The sequence below is a fragment of the Cricetulus griseus genome, chromosome 5 (assembly GCF_003668045.3).
Source record: "Cricetulus griseus strain 17A/GY chromosome 5, alternate assembly CriGri-PICRH-1.0, whole genome shotgun sequence".
NCBI classification, from domain to species: domain Eukaryota; kingdom Metazoa; phylum Chordata; class Mammalia; order Rodentia; family Cricetidae; genus Cricetulus; species Cricetulus griseus.
Genome location: NC_048598.1, coordinates 96902839 through 96921844, shown reverse-complemented (window position 1 = coordinate 96921844; position 19006 = coordinate 96902839). Strand labels below are relative to the sequence as shown.

Here is a 19006-nt window from a genome sequence, read left to right as displayed (position 1 = left end):
TACTGAGGTGACAGGTGATAACAGTCATCCACACGGAGCCACAGGGACTCAAGAGGTGTAGGTGTCCCAGACAAGTGACTTGTCCCACCCAAAAGGAACTTATTTGCTGCAAAACATTAAAAACCAAAATAGGAAAGCTTAAGAAATACTTGGAGGGGCTGGAGAGATGGCTCAGCAGTTAAGAGCACTGACTGTTCTTCCAGAGGTCCTGAGTTTAATTCCCGGCAACCACATGGTGGCTCACAACCACCTTGAACGAGATCTGGTGCCCTCTGCTGGCATGTGAGCAGAAGACTGTATGCATAATAAATAAAATCTTTAAAAAAAAAAAAAAAAAGAAAGAAAAAATAAATACTTGGAAAAAGCAACTGCTGGTGAGGCTTGGGCTGGAGCTCAGGGGGAAGAGCACTGGCTCAGCTGGTGAAGCCCAGGCCACCTCCAGTACCACAGACCACTGGCATGGTGGTACATACCTGCCATCGCAGCAGTGAGGAAGAGGAGGGGGAGGACGGGGAGATCTATGCCTGGGCTACTTATGCAACCTGTCTCTGAATAAACAGTGAAAGTAACTGGGGGACCCTTCAAGGTAGAGAGCCCCCGTAGCACTAAGCCCTGGGTTCCATCCCCAGCACTGTGCATGAGATGGGGTATGACGGGTAAAAGTCAGAGAGCCCACGGAGAGCATCAGGTCCCCTGAGTTACAGATAGGTGTGAGCTGCCATGTGGATGCTGGGAATCAAATCCCGGTCCTCTGGAAGAGCAGACAGTGCTCTTAACTGCTGAGCCATCCCTCAAGCATTTTTGAGACAGGGTTTCTCTATGTAGCCCTAGGTATCCTGGAACTCACTCTGTAGAGCGGGGATAAGGTGTGCACCACATCTGGAAAATCATTTAAATTATGTGTGTGCGTATGTATGTGTGTATGTGTATGTATGTGTATATATCTGTGTGTCTCTGTATGTGTGTGTATGTGTATATCTGTATATGTCTCTCTGTGTATATGCATGTCTGTGTGTCTCTGTGTGTATATGTGTCTGTGTATATATATGTGTGTGTCTCGTGTGTGTGTGTGTGTGTGTGTGTGTGTAGTCAGAAGACAACTTGCAGGAGTCCGTTCTCTCCACCAGGGCCAAACTTGGGTTATTAGCCTTTGTAGCAAGCCCCTTCATGTAGTGAGCCATCTCACTGGCCCAGTCTTTGTGTGAATGTGAGCTATGAAGTCTCTGGATTCTCCTGTCTCTGCCTCCTCCTCTGTGGTAGGCACACAAGGCTGACCAAGCCACAGCACCCTGCTGAGCTCTTACGCTGTTCCAGGGACTGTGGCAGGAGCATCTCCCACCAACATTCAATGCTGTAGAACTCCCAGAACCCTCGAAGCACCAAGACTACATACTGTACAATATGTCTGGAGGCAGCATGTTAGGAAAAGCCATGATGGCTCAGAGGCTAGAATACTGGCTGCACCTGTAGAGGCCCCAGGTTCCAATCCCAGCAACCACAAGGCTGCTGTGTGTGTGTGTGTGTGTGTGTGTGTGTGTGTGTGTGTGTGTGTGTGTGTAACGGACCCAATGCCCCCTGCTGGGCACCTTGGGCACTGTATGCAGCCAAAACACCCACACAAGTATTTAAAAATAGAATAAAGGAAAAGCTAAAGCCTGACTGTTGCTGTATTTTGACCCTTCTAGCCAGCGCAAGGTGAGGACTGGAAAAGTGTTTGCATCTGAGCCACTAGCTAAAGGGGTAAGTGGTTCCTCACACTTCCCTGTTCTTCCATGGCAGGCCGCACAGCAGGGGTGTTCCTGGTATTTTCTTTTCCTTCTCTCCATCTCAGTGACCCAGACTGGGACTGAGAATCTGGGCTCTGCTCCTTCCTCTTGATACTAAGGAGCAGGCCCAGCCTCCTCCAGGCTGATGGGTCTGTGCTGTTTGCAGGACCAGCTGTTTCATGCGTACAACACCACACATGTACTCAGGAACTTCTGCAAGAGTAACGTTGTCCTGTACCTGGGGTGAGCCGCTTCCCTGTCTCCTTCCCCCCCCCTCCTCTCCCTCCCATCCCTCTCCTCCTCCCTGCCCTTCTGGCCTTTTCCCCCTGCCTATTATTTTTCAAAACTCAACCAGCTCTGGCCCAAGTTGTTAGTGTGGCTCAAGTTAGAGAATCCTAGCTGGGCTGGCTTAGGGCAGAGAGGAAGATGTGGGCACAAACAAAGCATTCCTACTTAGAGGACAGGTACCAAGCCTGAGGCCTCCACCAATCATAGCTTGACAAAACAAAAAATTATTTTCTTGGCTTAAAAGATTTTAATTACATTTATTTATTTGTGTGCATGGCTGAGTACACTACAGAATCTTTGTAGGGGCCAGAGGCCAATTTGTGTGTGTGGGGAGGGTTGGCTCCATACTGTTAGTCCTGGGGATAAAACCCAGGTGGTCGGGCTTGGTGTCGAGTGTCATCTTGCTGGTCCATGTTGTTGTTTTTGTTTTGTTTTCCAAGACGGGGTTTCTCTGTATTGCTTTGGAGCCTGTCCTAGAACTCTCTTTGTAGACCAGGCTGGCCTCAAACTCACTGAGATCCGCCTGCCTCTGCCTCCCCAGTGCTGGGATTAAAGGTGTGCGCCACCATACCGGGCTCTGTGTGTTTGTTTTTATAGACAGACTCTGATTCAGTATCCCAGGACAGTCTCAAGCCTGAAGCACCCACAGGCCTCAGCCTCCAGAGTGCGGGAGTGGATTATAGGGTGTGCCACCACTGCTGGCCACTGGTCACAAACGCATTTATTTCTTTGTTTACCTGTTTGCTTTTTTTTTTTTTTTACTTTGTAACTGGGTCTCATGTAGCCCAGGCTTGTTGTTCTTTTTTTCAAGTTATAAGTAGTGTAGATGGAACAGGAAACCATGCTTCAGTTAAGGGTAGATGAAAAAACAAACCATGAGACTCAAAAAACCCATGTGGAGTTTATTGAAGGGAAAGGAAAGAAGAAAAGAGGGAAGGGGAGAGAGAGAAGTAGAGAAGGGGGAGAGAGGGGCGGAGAAGGGAGAGAGAGAGAGAGAGAGAGAGAGAGAGAGAGAGAGAGAGAGAAGAGGGGGTGAAGGGAGAGCAAACACATGGGGGTGCTTGCTTAAAAGGGGGAGCTTGCACGTGAGTACTGAGTCCTTACATGACACAGCCATGCAACACAGGACCCTTTGAGCTGCCTAATATCTGCCTGAATGCCGATATGCGAGCGCCATCCATTGTCAGAGGGCGGGATCCGCATAATGCCGAGGTTCCCACAAGGCTAGCCTGAGCTCTTGATCCTCTGGCCTCAAACTCTGAAGTGCCAGGACAGCGGGCCTGTGCCACCCCCACATCTGGCTTATTTCATTTGTAGCCATTTTGTACTATGTTATGGGAAAAAAAGAAGAAGAAGAAGAAGAGGCAGACACAGTATAACGTTCTGGGTGACTCTGGGCTGGCAGGTAGCTTGGAAGGGAGATGGTCTTAGGCCCACCCAGCACAAGAAGCTTCCTGATTTCCTGATTTCTACCTGTTTTGTTTGTTTGTTTGGTTTTGGTTTTTGCAGGAAAAAGGTTTTTTTATCCAAGGACAACTTTGAGAGCAGCCTGCCACCACTCATCATTCCCAAGTCAATGGAGGTAGATATTTCCTCATCCTATGACTCCAAATGAGTTGCACTCAGAGAAGACTGGGGTTCGGGGCACTGGTCTGTCAGCTGCCAGTCCTTTTACGAGACACTCTCCCAGATGTTGAGTCACAATAATTCAGAAGAGAGTGATGTCATTCCATCATTTCATTCCATTTCATCCACCCCTCCCTTCCCCTTCCCTCCCTCCCTCACCCCTCCCTCACTACCCTCTCCTTTTCTTTCTTTTATTTTTTCCATCCATGTAGTTTTTATCTTTCTCCTTTTCTATTCCCCTTCTCTTAAAATGTTCATTTGAGATTTTGTTTATTTTTATTTTTTATATATGGTGTTTTATCTGCATGCCTGTTAGTGCACCATGTGTGTGCCTGGTGCCCAAGGAGACCAGTGTGTGTGGTCTACCTGTTACTGGAGTAACAGGTAGTCATGAGCCTCTACAGGTGCCAGGAACCCAGCCTTGGCCCCCTGCAGGTGCAATCCATGTTCATAGTCACTGAACCTCTCTCCAGTCTCTCAGAGGAGTTTCTGCTAAGAAAGAAGGGTGCACCCAGGTGGACAGAGACCAAATTTGCCTTCCTACCTTAGCATCTGGCCAGATAATTGCAGACCCAGATCCCAGTGTGGGAGAAACAAATGAATTAGGGGCTGAGGAGCCAGCTCCATGACTCATGTGAGGATGTGACTAGGAACTGCCAGAATACATAGAGAAGCACGTGTGTGGAGTGGAGGAGGGAGGGGCCGGGAGCTCACTGGCTGCCAGCCAAACAGAGAAGTCCAGGTTCAGTGAGACCTGACCTCAGAAGGTGAGATCAGAGAAAGCTCAGTGGTTAGATCACTGGGTTCAATCCCCAGCACCTCTGAGGTGCTCAAAAGCACATGCCAGATACACATAACTAAAAATAATGACTCTTTTAAAAGTGGAATTTACTTTGTGTGTGTAACTCCATGTCTGTCTATGCACCAAGTGCATGCAGTGCCTGGGCAGGCCAGAAGAGGGCGTTGGGTCCCCTGGAGTTGGAGTTACAGGTGGTTGTGAGCCGCCTCGTGGGTGCTGAGAACAGAACTCTGATCCTCTGGAAGAGCAGCCAGTGTCCTTAATTGCTGAGCCAAGACCCATTAGTAGGATATGCTGAAAATGCAGGAGGATCATGAGTCCACTTATTATTTAAAAATAATAAGCGAGGGCCAGACGGTGGTGGCCCACGCCTTTAGGCCCAGCACTCGGGAGGCAGAGGCAGGCAGATCTCTGTGAGTTCAAGGCCAGCCTGGTCTACAGAGTGAGTTCCAGGACAGGCTCCAAAGCTACACAGAGAAACCCTGTCTTGAAAAACTAAATAAATAAATAAATAAATAATAAAAATAATAAGTGCTAAAAATAAAATAAGGTGGAGGGTTACAGAGGTGGTGGCGGTATTAACTGCTGGCTTCCACATGTGCACAGGTAAAGGACACATGTCACACACACAGTAAATAAATGTCTGTTGCATGGAGTGCTAATGGTTCATGACTTTGACCCCAGGGCTTGAGGGGCAGAGGCAGGCAGATCTCTGAGCGAGGCTGAGGCCAGCCTGGATGATATAAGATAAATAAATATGTAAATAAATAAATAGCAAGCATTACTAGCCCAAATCATTTTGGCATCTGTGTCTAGAACAGTTGATCCCCAAACTAATGTCCTAACTAGCTTCAGCTACCAGTATGTACTTGTGATGACTCCTGATCTGGGTACCAAACCCAGCTCTCTGCTGCTGTGATGTGACCTGACTAGCTGACTCCCCCCCACCAACCCTATGATGGACCCTGCCCTCCCTGTGAACCAGAAGAAGCCCTCTGTGCCTACATCAGGGATTTTGTTACAGTGTATGTCATTGTTCTTAGGTGGGAGTAGCATCAGTCACGAGCGCTTTCTTTGCTTCTGGTACTATACTGTTGTTGGTGGTGAATAAGAACGTCTACTCTTACAATTACCTTACGGACAAATGGAGCAAAGCTATAGGTGTGTGGTTCCCTGTGCCTGCAGCAGGCTGCCCCTCCCCACCCCACCCCACCCTGTGCTCTCTTTTTGCTGTCCCTGTTCCTTTGCTGCACCTTGTCTTGCCTTTCTTGGAGACAGGTCCTTGTGTAACCCAGGTGGGCCTTAACCTAGCTATATAGCCAGAATGACCTTGAGCTGCTCCCCCTGTCCCTCCTCTGGGTTGCTGGGATGGCAGGCATGCTTTACCATGTCTGCTTTATGTGGTGCTGGGATGGAACTTGGGGCCTGTGCATGCTACATGGGAGTGCTGCCCATTGAGCACCAGCCCCATTTCAAAGTTTTGTGGGTTTTCTTTCTTTCTTTTTATCGTATTGTATCAGTGTTTGCCTGCATATGTCTGTGTTATCACATGTATGCAGTGCCCATGCTGGCCAGAAGGGGGCATCAGGTCCTGTTTTGGAATATTTGTTTAACTGTACAAAGATATGTTGCATTTGTTTAACTATGTATACATGTGTTGCATTTCAAGTTTGATGGGTTATGTTTCTTTTATAGTATATGTATTACTGTTTGCCTGCATGTCTTGTCTATCACATGTATGCAGTGCCCATGCTGGCCAGAAGAGGGCATCAGGTCCTGTTTTTGGAATATTTGTTTAATTGTACAAAGATAGGTTGCATTTGTTTAACTATGTATACATGTATTGCATTTCAAGTTTGATGGGTTCTTTTTCTTTTATAGAATGTGTATTACTGTTTGCTTGCATGTCTGTCTATCACATGTCTTCAGTGCCCATGCAGGCCAGAAGGGGGTGTCAGGTCCTGTTTCAGAATGTTATTTTAACTATACAAAGATATGTTGCATTTGTTTAACTATGTAAAGGTGTGTTTGCTATTTTACCTTGCCTGCCTAAGGCCCCTAATGGTTTAATAAAAAGCCAAGTGGCCAATAGCAAGGGAGGAGGTATAGGTGGGACTTCCAGACAGGGAGAGTAAGAAAGAGGAAAAATTTAGGCTCTGGAAGAAAAAAAAAGAAACGTCAGGGAGATGCCAGGGCCAGTCAGTCAGACATGGAAGAAGCAGGCAAGCAGGGCAGACAGAGTGAAAGGAAGGTTAAAAAGCCCTAAGGCCAAACATAGATGAAGAGAAGCAGTTAAATTAAGTTATAAGAGTCAGTGGGACAAGCCTAAGCTATGCCTGAGCATTCATAATTAACACTAAGTCTTTGTGTCATTATTTGGAAGCTGGTTGGTGGCCAAAAGAAAATTCCAACTACAGGGTCCCCTGGAACTGGAGTCACAGATGGCTGTGAGTTGTCATATGGGTTCTGGGAAGTGAACCCGGGTCCTCTGGGGGAGCAGCCAGTTCTCTAACCACTGAACAATCTCTCCAGCCCCTGTTTTGTTTTGAGGAGGTCAATCACTCTGTAGTGCAGGCTGCCCTCAGATTCACAATCCTCCTGCCTCAGCCCTAAGTCCTGGACTAACAGGCATGTGTTGTCATGCCTGGCCTGGCCTAATACTTAACTTTGGAGAACTCAAAACACACAGCCAGGGTGTTAGCGCAGGACCCTCAGCACAGCATCTGGGATGTGGAAGCAGGAAGTTTCGGGGGTTGGATGTCAACCAGGGATGGATAGCCAGTTAGTTGTAGGCCAGTGTCAAAAACAAAAGCAAAACTCACAGCTGCTTATGACTCCACCTCCAGGGACATAGTGCCCTCTCCTGGCCACCTCATCAGGCACCTGCACTATGTGCACACACAGACACAGGCACACACACACACACACACACACACACACACACACACACATTTGCAATGTATATATGTATATATTTTAACTTATCTTCCCTTCAGGTGTGTCAAGTCCTGTCTCACATGTTAGTGGTGACACTTGTTGTTTTAATAACCAGTTTTGCGTGGTAAGTTGGAATCTTTCATTTAAAAAAATGTTCTATTCTAAATGCACATACTTAGGAATGACCTAGGAACCTATAAGAAGGGTAACCTTAGGTGGTGTCACTTTCCCACACTCAGAGGAAGACTGACCCATTAGGTAACCTCCTGTGGGATTGACCAATCAACAGAACTAAATGTGTGTCTTCCTTTATTATTGTATTTTGGGGTGTTTTCTTGGATTTTGAGGCAGGGACTCATAAAGCCCAGGCTAAATATGACTCTGAACTCCTGATCCTCCTGTCTTCACCTCCAAGGAGTTAGGATGGCAAGCATGACCTGAACACCTACCTTACACTATCTCACCCAGTCTTTTGTTTGTTTAATGGACAGGTAAGTCTGGGAGGTGGAGGCAGGCTGGTCTCCATGAGGTCCAGGCCAGTCTGGTGTTCATAGTGAGTTCTAGGCTATCCAGGGCTACCTAGAACTTGAGGGGGGGAAAGGAAGGGAGAGAGAAGGGGGGAGAGGGAGAGGGAGAGAGAAGAGGGGAGAGGGAGAGGGAGAGAGAGAGAGAGAGAGAGAGAGAGAGAGAGAGAGAGAGAGAGAGAGAGAGAGAGGAGGGAGAGCTGCTGGCCAACAGCTGGGCAGGAGTGGTAGGATGGCTGGAGCCCTGCCTCGGATCCACACTGCCGTGGCTGTCATTCTGGAAGGTGGCCTTTACCAGTTTCCAGCCCCTTCACCTACTCTCCCAGCTTTTAGCTTCTCTGCCCTGCTCTGTGCCTGGAGCAGGTGGTGTAAGCATCCTGCCCCTCACCCTCAGCACGGGCGCCACTACAAGCCTCTGCATCTCCTGCTGCTCATGACCAAGCTTCCTGCAACTGGGGCTGAGAGCAGCGCTTAGCTTTGGTATAAGCAGATGTTTTGGCAGTTGAGCTAAAGGATGGTATGGGGTCCTACAGACCTGTGACCCCAGAGTTTCAAACAAGATTAAAAACTCCTTTCATTCAACCCAGAACAGCCATGCCCCAAAGGTCAGTCAGCAATTGTCACTCATAGGTGGCATAGCTGGGTAAGCCCATCATTCTTTGTCCTCCCCCTGAACCCCACTGAGCACTTCCTAGCTGTGGAAGCCAGCCAGCAAGAAGGAAGCTTCCAACTAATTTATTTTATATCTTATGACCAGGTGTGAGGAGTCTCCAGCAATAGGGCCATGTTAGCTAGGTCTGGCAGATGACCAAGAAGCCCGTATTGTTTGGGGGCCTCAGGGCCTCTTTGGCTAATGGCTCATGTGGATCCCTGCCACATCTGGCATGAGGCTTTTGTGTGGCACCCAACAGCTTTGAGGAGCAGCAGTGTCCAGGCCTGTAGACTCTCTTCCCCAATAACTCTTTTAAAAAGTCATACACATATTTATTTATTTGTTTTTTGAGACAGGGTTTCTCTGTGTGCCCTGGCTGACCTGGAGCTCTCTCTCTAGACCATGATGGCCTAACTCAGAGATTTGCCTGCCTCTCCCTCAGGAGTGCTGGAATTAAAGGCGTGCACCACCACCTGGCTCAAAAACAATTTTTTAAAAGATTTATTTTATTTATCTATTTATTTATCTATCTATCTATTTATTTATTTATTTATCTATCATGTATATAGTGCATGCCAGAAGAGGGCACCAGATCTCATTACAGATGGTTGTGAGCCACCATGTGGTTGCTGGGAATTGAACTCAGAACCTCTGGAAGAGCAGTCAATGTTCTTAACCTCTGAGTCATCTCTCTAGCCCCTCAAAAACAGTTGTTGTTGTTTTTTTTAAAGTTAATTGAACCTAGGCTTGGTGTTCTACCCCTGCAATCTCAGTACTCAGAATGCTTAGGTAGAAGGACAGCCATCAATTTTAGACTAACCTTGGCAAACAGTGAGAACCTCAGACAAACAAGTAAATAGACAAAAAGAAAAAAAACAAAACAAAAACCAAGAATCAAAAAAAAAACAAAAAAACAACCAAACAAAAAACCAAGAGCAAAGGCCAGTCAGGTGGCTCAATGAGTAAAGGTACCCACACAAGGCTGATGTCTGAGCTGGCTCCCCAGAATCCATATAAAAGTGGAAGAAGAGAACCAGCTCCACAGTCGCTTCTGACCTTCACAATGTACACACACACACACACACACACACACACACACACACACACACACACACACAAACACACACACACACGAGAGAGAGAGAGACAGAGACAGAGAGATTTATTGGGAGGGAAGACTCCAGGAGAGTGGCTGTCCTCTGCCACCCTGGACAGCCAGAAGCTGAACCCACACAGAGTTTATAGAGGGCTTCTTAGGGGGCAGAGTTTTTCCAGGGAGATTTCCAGGGTGGGGATTGGTCAGATTTCAGTCCCTGAGCTCAGAGTGGCTAGATCTCCTACTCAGGGATTGGTTGGTTTTCTGCACAGGTTTGGGGTCAGATTTGGCTCTGGTTTCAGGGCCAAGGTGTGTTTCTTTTTAGCCTTTTGGCTCTAATTTTAGGGCCGAGTAAATTTCTTTCACTGGCTCTGATTCCAGGGACAAAGTGTGTTTCTCTGGCACTGGTTTCAGGGTCAGGGTACATTTCTTTGGTTCTGGTTGCAGGGCCAAAGTGTGTTTCTTTGGCTCTGCTCAGGGTGGGTTACTTTGGCTGACCCCTTTTCCCTACAGGGTTTACATGAGAGTCTTCGGGTGAGGGTGTGTGAGCTGACCCAGGCAGGCTGGGTTAATCAGGAACCAGGTACACTGCAGAGTTGTGGTAGACAGTGGGGGGAGGGGACGGGCAGGAAAGCAATGCTTTCCTGAGATAGAAACGTGCATCACGGGGTTTCTGAGGAAAGCTGACCTTAAATTTCTGTTCATCTGGTAGAAATCTGCCCTGGTTTGGGCTGGGCCATCTTCTTAGGCCGTCATTGTCAACAGCACTGCCATGGGGGAGGGGGGCAGGTGACACCTATTTTATGACCTAACAAGGGGGAGATACTATCCAGAAATGTCTGTCTCCACAAAATTGTCCTTTATTCAGCCCTCTGACAGCCACACTCGACCCTCCACCACCCGACTCTATAACTTCATTGTTAAAAAAAAGAATCTGTCATAGTTTGTAGATGGACTTTTCTTTCCCACCCACCAAATAAAGGACACGGATACTTAATGTTAATTATAAATGCTTGGCCAATAACTCAGGCTTGTTCCTAATCTACTGTTACATCTTTTTTTTTTTTTTTTTTTTTTTTTTTTTGGTTTTACGAGACAGGGTTTCTCTGTGTAGCTTTGGAGCCTATCCTGGCACTCGCTCTGAGACCAGGCTGGCCTTGAACTCACAGGGATCTGCCTGCCTCTGTCTCCCGAGTGCTGGGATTAAAGGCGTGCGCCGCCAACACCCGGCCTGGGGTTCCCATTTTCAGAGGGTGAGTCCGTGACTGTCATGGTGGGAGCATGGCAAGCAGGCAGGCATGGTGCTAACTGGGCCTGCTCTGGCCTCAAAGCCCAACCCATGACATACCTCCTCCACAAAGGCCACACCTCCTGACCGGTCCCCAACAATTCCACCAACTGGGTACCAAGTGTTCAGACAGATGAGCCTACGGGGGAGAGCAGTCTCACTCAGATGTCATGATGTATGAATGTAAACATGCAGGATGTGGCCTTGGAGACTTCATCTGCAAAATTCCCCAGAGACTCACTCTGTTCTGTGTGTGCATCGGTCTCTCACCCCTTTGGCGTCCTGAGAATTTGATTGTTTCCACTCTTTGATTGTTAAAAGCAAAGCTATGCCAAGCACTCTGCCTCAGTCACATGCCCTCACTATCTGTGGTATCCATATGGTCACCTAAGTGGTGAGACCGAATCTACACAGGGTGTGTGGGGTCAGAACACCCTGTGAATGCTTACTTGTATATAGGTTTCCAATGTCCATTTTTTGGCCTGGATGCCCAAGGATAGGTTCATGGAAGTAAGCCTCAGACATAGCCAAGGATGACCTAGAATTGCTGACCCTCCATCTCCCAAGTTCTGGGATGTGGGCATGTGCCAACATGCTGGGTTTCTATAACTCTGGGGACAGAAGCTGGAGCTCCCTGCATGCTTGGCAGGCACTCCCGCCCACTGAGCGTTCTTGTGACATCTTGCAAGTGTTCTTTCCCCAGGAGTTATCGAATAGTCTTTTCGCCTATTTTCGTGGTGGTCAGCTGCCTTGGACCAACATATACTTCTCTGACAATGGAGGATTCTCGTTCCAGTACCTGGTCAGTGAGAAGCTGGTAAGTGGCTGGGGAAAGAGCATGGAGGGAGTGGCCCCGGGGAGGCCCCACCCTTTCTCTGGTTCAGTGGGTAATTAATGCTGAGGGCAAGGACAGACATTTGCCTCAGTGCTGTAGCCATGGCCAGTGGCTCCTGTAAGTGACCCCCAAGTCACACTCCTGCAGGCTGTCCTGATGGAATTCATCGGCTCAACTTGACACAACCTAGAGTCATTTGGGAAGAAGCCACAATTGAGAAAATGCCCCCCCCCCCACCAGATAGGACTGTGAGGCATTTTCTTAACTGATGATTGATGATATGTGGGCGGTGCCACCCCAGGCAGGCTAAGTGAGCTGTGGGAGCAGCCACTGAGCCGTGTTCCTCTGTGGCCTCTGCTTCAGCCCCTGCCCTGAGTTCATCTGGTGATGGATAGTACCAGGGAATGTCAGGTGACATGAACCCTTTCCTCCCTAGTTGCTTTTGGTCATGCTGTTGTTCATCGCAGCCAGAGACCTGACTGAGACAGTCACCGAAACCAGAAGAGTGGAATTAAAAAAAGGACTGCTTGGGAGGAAGGAGATCAGCAAGAGTGGGAGAGGACAAGAGAGGGGGATGGGGGGCATGATTAAAGAGCAACGTGGACATGGAAGAGAATGCTATGTGTGATTAATACAGGTTGATTAAAGACTGACAGGCTTCCTGGTGGGCAGCGGCCCATGCTTTTCACTCTAGGAGGCAGAGGCAGATGGATCTCTGTAACTTTGAGTCCAGCCTGGTCTACAGAGCAAGTTCTAGGTCAGCCAGAGCTGCACAGAAAGACCCTATCTCAAAAAACAAACAAACGAAACAACAAAAAACGGGCAGGCTTGGGCACGAAGCAACTGTAGTCTTAGCCACTGAGGCATGCCCAACAGGAGGGTTAGCTGACTGTGTCAATCTAGGGCCAGGGAGAAATATAGTGAGACTCCAAGTCAGAGTTTAAAGACAGACAAACACACAGACACACATACATACACACAGACACACATACATACACATACATACACACACAGACACACATACACACACACACACACACAGACATACACACACACACAAACATACACACACACAGAGACACACGCACATGCACACATACACACACACACACACACACACACACACACACACACACACACACTGGCTGCACTTCCAGAGGACTTAGGTTTGTTAGACCCCTGGAAAAACTCAGGTATCTGGGGTCCCAGCCCAGGACCACGGTCACCCCAATCACCAGGCAGATTCGAGAGCTTGATGCAAACAGCATGAGGCTTTATTGTTGTTTAACGAGCTAACCCCATGTTAGCTCGGGTCTTTCACCCACCCGCCATGGCGGATGGCTAGGAAAGACACCTCAAACCGGCTGCCATGCGATCTTGTAGAGCAGCGTAAGAGGAGTGTCTAGGGGTACGCACAGGCTTATGATTGGTATGCCTCTAGGCTTGGAGGGCTTTCCCTGTGTTGATTGGCCAATTGGTGGTTATGGCCCATAGGCCCTCCCAGGGTGGTTGCTATGCTCTGCGCGTCATTGCTGTGCACTTGTCTGTAAAGCACACCCAGAGCCGTAAAGCATAGCGCCACCAGCTAACTTCTGATTGGCTCCTTGTCACGAGGCAGGCACCTAACCTCTAGTGACTAAAGCAAGGTCATAGTGAGCACGTGTTACTGTCATGGCTGCCGAAATGGGGGGGGGGGGCTGGTCCCTTCAGGTTCAATTTCCAGCACTTACTCGGGACTCATACCCATCAATACTCCAGTCCCAGGAGATCTGTCACTCTCTTCACACGCTCCACCAGTCCCAGGCATTTGGTGCACAGACACACACACAGGTAAAACATCCATACACATTAGAAAAAAGACAAAAACAAGGGCTATGTCCATTCAGGACCCCAAAAGGTGCCTGTCTTAGATTTTCTATGGTTGCTATCTCAAAATACCCAGGAGTGGGTGATAGATGAGAAACAGTCCAGCTGTGGTGTGGAGGCTCACAAGAGGCTGAGAAAGGATAGCAAGTTCAAGTCCAGCCCAGGATAGAGTAAGATCCTGTCTCAACAAACAAAATACAACAGAACAAGAACTCATTTCTCATGATTCTTCAGTCTGGGAAGTCTCAGTTCAAGGTACCTGCTAACTCTACTGCCAAGACGGCTGCCCTGTAATGCCAAGATGGCATCTCAAAGCTATGTCTTGAGAAGAAGCTAATGAGAAGTGGGGTGGGACATGACAGAAGAGCAGAAGCATGGGGAAGACCTCAACCTTTCTGTGGAGGAAAGCTGTGCTTTAAGTATGATGTGTTCCCCAAAGTCTGGTACGGTTAACGTGTAGTTGTTTTTGTTTTTGCTTTTTTGTTTTTCTGTTTGGGGGCCCACCACCCAGCTCTCAAATAACTACATGGAGACTTATTCTTACTTATGAATGCCCAGCCTTAGCTTAACTTGTTTCTAGCCAACTTTTCTAACTTAAATTAGCCCGTTTCTCTTTAATTACATTTTGTCTCTGGGCTTTTTACCTTTCCTTATTCTATATCGCTTTCATTCCTTATTACTCCATGGCTGGCGGCGTGGCTGTGTGGATGTGTGGCTGGCCTCTGGCGTCCTCTCTGTCTCCTTTTCTCACTCCCTCTCTCTCTAGATTTCTCCTCCTATTTATTCTCTCGGTATGCCAGTCCCACCTGTTTTCCTGCCTAGCTATTGGACGTTGAGCTTTTAATATTTTTTTTTCAAGACAGGGTTTCTCTGTTTAATAGTCCTGGCTGTACTGGAACTTGCTTTATGGATCAGGCTGGCCTCAAACTCACAGAGTTCTGCCTGCCTCTACCCACTAGGTGCTGGGATTAAAAGCATTAGCACCATGCCCAGTGGGTAAGAGTCTCTACAGAAATCTTTAATATAGTTTGTGAGGCCGAAGTCACTTCCTTCCTTCCTTTCTTTCTTTCAAGATTTATTTATTTATTTATTTATTTATTTATTTATTTATTTATTTATGTATAGTGTTCTGCCAGCGTGTATGCCTGTATGCCAGAAGAGGGCGCCAAATCTCATTACTGATGGTCATGAGCCACCATGTGGTTGCTGGGAATTGAACTCAGGACCTCTAGAAGAGAAGTCAGTACTCTTAACCTCTGAGCCATCTCTCCAGCCCAAGAAGTCACTTTCTTTTTTTAAAAAAGATTTTATTTATTTATTATGTACACATCATCTGCTTCCATGTATATCTGCACACCAGAAGAGGGCACCAGATCTCATAACAGATGGTTGTGAGCCACCACGTGGTTGCTGGGAATTGAACTCAGGACCTTTGGAAGAGCAGTCAGTGCTCTTAACCTCTGAGCCATCTCTCCAGCCCCCAAAAAGCCACTTTCTTGACCTCAAATGACTCTTTAGCAAATGACCATTATTGAACACTATGCAAAGGCTACTTCTGAGAAATGTGGGCTATTCATTGTTAATGTTGCTTCTGACCTGTTGGCTGCTTGACCACCACACACATTACCCTGTGTCAGGGGCATGGGAGAGGACATGACTTAAGTCTGTAGCTACGGCTGGGCATGGCAGTAGAGTCCCTTTAGTGCAGGAACTCTACCAAAAAAACCAAAACAAACAAACAAACAAAAAACTTTGCAGCTACACAGCTACCTTACATGGCAAATCCAAAGCATAGCAAGGTTGGTTTTACATTGTTCTCTTAAAGGGAGGTTGAACATACAGGCTGAGCACACAGTAGGATAGCAGTCTTAAGTCTTTTGTTGTTGTTCTTGATGTTTTGAGACAGGTTTTCTCAGTGTAGCCCTGGCTGTCCTAGAGCCCACTCTGTACCCCAGGCTGGCCTCAAACTCAAAATTCTACCTGTCTCTACCGACTGAGTGCTGGGATTAAAAGGTATGTCACTAAGCAGCCTTAAGTCTTAAGTTACCTCAATGTGTGTTATGAGCTTGAATGTGTGGTCCAGCAAAAGTTCAGTTTTGGGGATCAAGAGATAATTTTGGGACTGGAGAGATGTCTCAGAGGTTAAGAGCACCGGCTGCTCTTCCAAAGGTACTGAGTTCAATTTCCCAGCAACCACATGGTGGCTGAAACCCATCTGTAATGGGATCTGGCGCCCTCTTGTGGCCTGCAGGGATACATGCACACTCATATACATAAAACACATAAATAAATCCTTAAAAAAATACACCTATATCTTAGAAAATGTGGGGCTGAGGTAGCAGGGAGATATGGACAACAGAATTGGGTCTCTAGTATGATCAGTGTCACACCCTGTCCTCTCAGAAGAAGCTGTTGTCCTTGGCCCTCTGCTATGGCTGTTGTATTCTGGAGGCAGGAGATTTGCCTTCCTGAGCATCACCAGTGATGTCGATTATATTCAGGGCTAAGTGTAAGACACTGCGTTGTCTCAAATGATAGTGTGTTATTGTCGCAGTTATTTCACTCACTTGCAACATTTCCTGTTTGCTCCACAGGGCAGATTTAACGGGACATTAGGAGGCATATTCTACTTTCATTCCATGTCTCAGGTGGGGATCCTTGAGGTGAAACAAGACTTGGTGAGTACCACAGAGGGTGCTGAGGGGACCACAGAGATCTGGGAGCAGTCCCCAGAGCTGGGGGCTCCTGCCAGTACAGTTAGCTCCTTGAGATTTTTTAAAAGATTTTATTTTTTTATTATGTATACAACATTCTGCTTCCATGTATATCTGCACACCAGAAGAGGGCACCAGATCTCATTACAGATGGTTGTGAGCCACCCTGTGGTTGCTGGGGATTGAACTCAGGACCCCTGGAAGAGCAGCCAGTGCTCTTAACCTCTGAGCCATCTCTCCAGCCCCTCTTTCGGATTTTTTGTTTGTTTGTTTACTTTCTTAGTTTTGAGATAGGGCCTCCCTTAGGCAAGATTGTCCTTGAATTTCTCATCCTTCTGTCTCTATTTCCCAAATGATGGGAGGACACACATGCTAGGCAGGTAGTCTGCTCTCTGTACCTGAGATACACAGATTTTTCCATTCATCTGCCCATTCAGGTACCACTTATGCATCAAGTCATTCTGCCAGCTAGCCACCTACTCACCCAAATAACCATCCATCCATCCATCCACCCATCCACCCACCTAGCCCTATGCAGGGTTTTGTTGCTGGTCCACACCCTTGGCAAAATCAGAAATTTGAAGATGATTTTCTACTCCTTAACTCTCTACCAAGTACTTTTCCTCACCCCATGATCAGCCCTTAGTCTGTGGGTCTGTAAAAGTGCATGTGGTCTATCTTTAGGGCTCCCTCCACACATGGTGGTCATGCAGTTAACACCCTTGACCCATTACTGGGGCAGCTCCATGATTAAAGCTGAATTGGGTCATGAGTACTTTGGACTTGCAGCTCATCTCCCTGCACTCAGCTCAGCTTGGTGATGTTGACCAGGGAGGGCTATAGGGTCCCAGGAAGCATCTCTGGCGGGCCTTGCAGAGGCAATCAGCTACTGTGTGCAAAGCATGGAGCAGAAGGGTACCCATGCCAGGACAGGGTGCACCGTCAATCTTCTCATGCTTTGTGATTCCCAGCATCCAGAGCTCCAGCATTCTACATCCCAGATACTGTCTCTTCAGACAGCAACCATGCTCAGAGCCAGTGCAGGCTTGCTGGGCATAGGGATCTCTGCTCCTCCTCATGTGGCGACTTCTAGAAAAGTCTCGGGTGCCACATAATGAATCACAAGTCAGTAGTGGTCTTTTTTTTTTTTTTTTTGGTTTTTTTGAGACAGGGTTTCTCTGTGTAGCTTTGGAGCCTATCCTGGCACTCGCTTTGTAGACCAGGCTGGCCTCGAACTCAAGAGATCCGCCTGCCTCTGCCTCTCGAGTGCTGGGATTAAAGGTGTGCGCCACCAATGCCTGACCAGTAGTGGTCTTTAAACTCTATACCTGGGCTCAGTCAGCAAAATGCTCAGCATGTAAGCATGAGGACCCAAGTTGCATCCTCCAGAACCCATAAAAAAAGCCAAGTGTGGTTGTTGTAATGTAAGAAAAGCAGCTCTCTAGAGAAAGATGCCATGCAACAGGGTTCAAGCAGAGGGTTTTTTGTTTTGTTTTGTTTTAATTAAGGAAAGGAATCATAAAAAGAGGAAAGGGAAGTAAGGAGACCAGCCTCCAGAGACTGGAGCAGCAGGAGAGAGGAGAGAGAAAAGAGAGAGGGAGAGAAAGAAAGAGAGAAGGATGGGAGGTGGGCAGGGTCTTTTTTAAGGGAACCCAGTGAATATGCACAGGTGGGTGCTCTTAGTGGCTGCAGCTGAGGGCGTATCCTGTCCGAACCCCAAGGACAGGCAGTACAGATGCCTGGATACTAACAGTGATGACTTGCACTGAACATGCCAGAGCATGAGACATGGAGGCAGGGGTATCCCCAGGGCCTTTGAGACTATCAGCCTGGTCTATTTGATGAATTCCATGGCAGTGAGACTCTGTCTAAAAAAGAACAAGGCAGGGAACAAGCCATGGTGGCACACACATCCGGAGGCAGAGACAGACAGATCTGTGAGTTCAAGGCCAGGCTGATCTACATAATAAGACCCTGTTACCAGCAGCCATGTTCAGCCTCTCACAGCCATCTATAACTCCAGGTCCATGGGATCTGGGTCTGTCTTATGTCTATCTAGTGTCTTTAGATAGGCAAACATGTGTGACAGATACTCACACAGACATAAAGGTTTACATGTAAATTAAAATAACTCATCCCTGCAGTGTGACCTCGGCAGCCTCTCACCAAGAACAGTCGGGTCAGAAACTTAGGGCAGAAGCATGTAAGGATGCAGTTGCTGGCTCCTTCCTGCTCAGCTTTCTTAGATGCCCTACCTAGGGAACGGGGCTGCCCACAGTGGCTGGGTCTTACTACCTCAGTTAACCTGATCAACACTCTCCCACTCATACCCAGAGGCCAAGTACTCTCTCCCAGGAGTGCCTGGAGGCCTGTGTCCCCCTGACTAACCATCAGGGCCTGGAGAGGTGGCTCAGCAGTTACCATTGATTCCCAACCTTGAAGAGGTCCTAATTCAGTTCTCAGGATCTATACTATGTGACCTGCAACTCCAGCTTCAGGGGATCCAGAGCCTTTGGACACCCCCCCCCTCTCTCTCTCTCTCTCTCACACACACACACACACACACACACACACACATATATATATATATCAGTAATATTTTTAAGCCTTAAAAA

At 47.7% G+C, this 19006-nt stretch overlaps 1 protein-coding gene across 1 annotated transcript in view; it reads left to right on the top strand.

Annotated features, from left to right (window-relative positions):
- Nucleotides 1-19006, top strand: part of Catsperd (cation channel sperm associated auxiliary subunit delta) — a 39172-nt gene that overhangs the window by 1881 nt on the left and 18285 nt on the right. The window contains exons 2-8 of the mRNA XM_035445091.1: nucleotides 1686-1740; nucleotides 1933-2009; nucleotides 3564-3636; nucleotides 5523-5640; nucleotides 7476-7540; nucleotides 11680-11793; nucleotides 16272-16355. Of these exons, the coding sequence (XP_035300982.1) occupies nucleotides 1686-1740; nucleotides 1933-2009; nucleotides 3564-3636; nucleotides 5523-5640; nucleotides 7476-7540; nucleotides 11680-11793; nucleotides 16272-16355 (586 nt within the window). The remainder of the gene's footprint in view (nucleotides 1-1685; nucleotides 1741-1932; nucleotides 2010-3563; nucleotides 3637-5522; nucleotides 5641-7475; nucleotides 7541-11679; nucleotides 11794-16271; nucleotides 16356-19006) is intronic.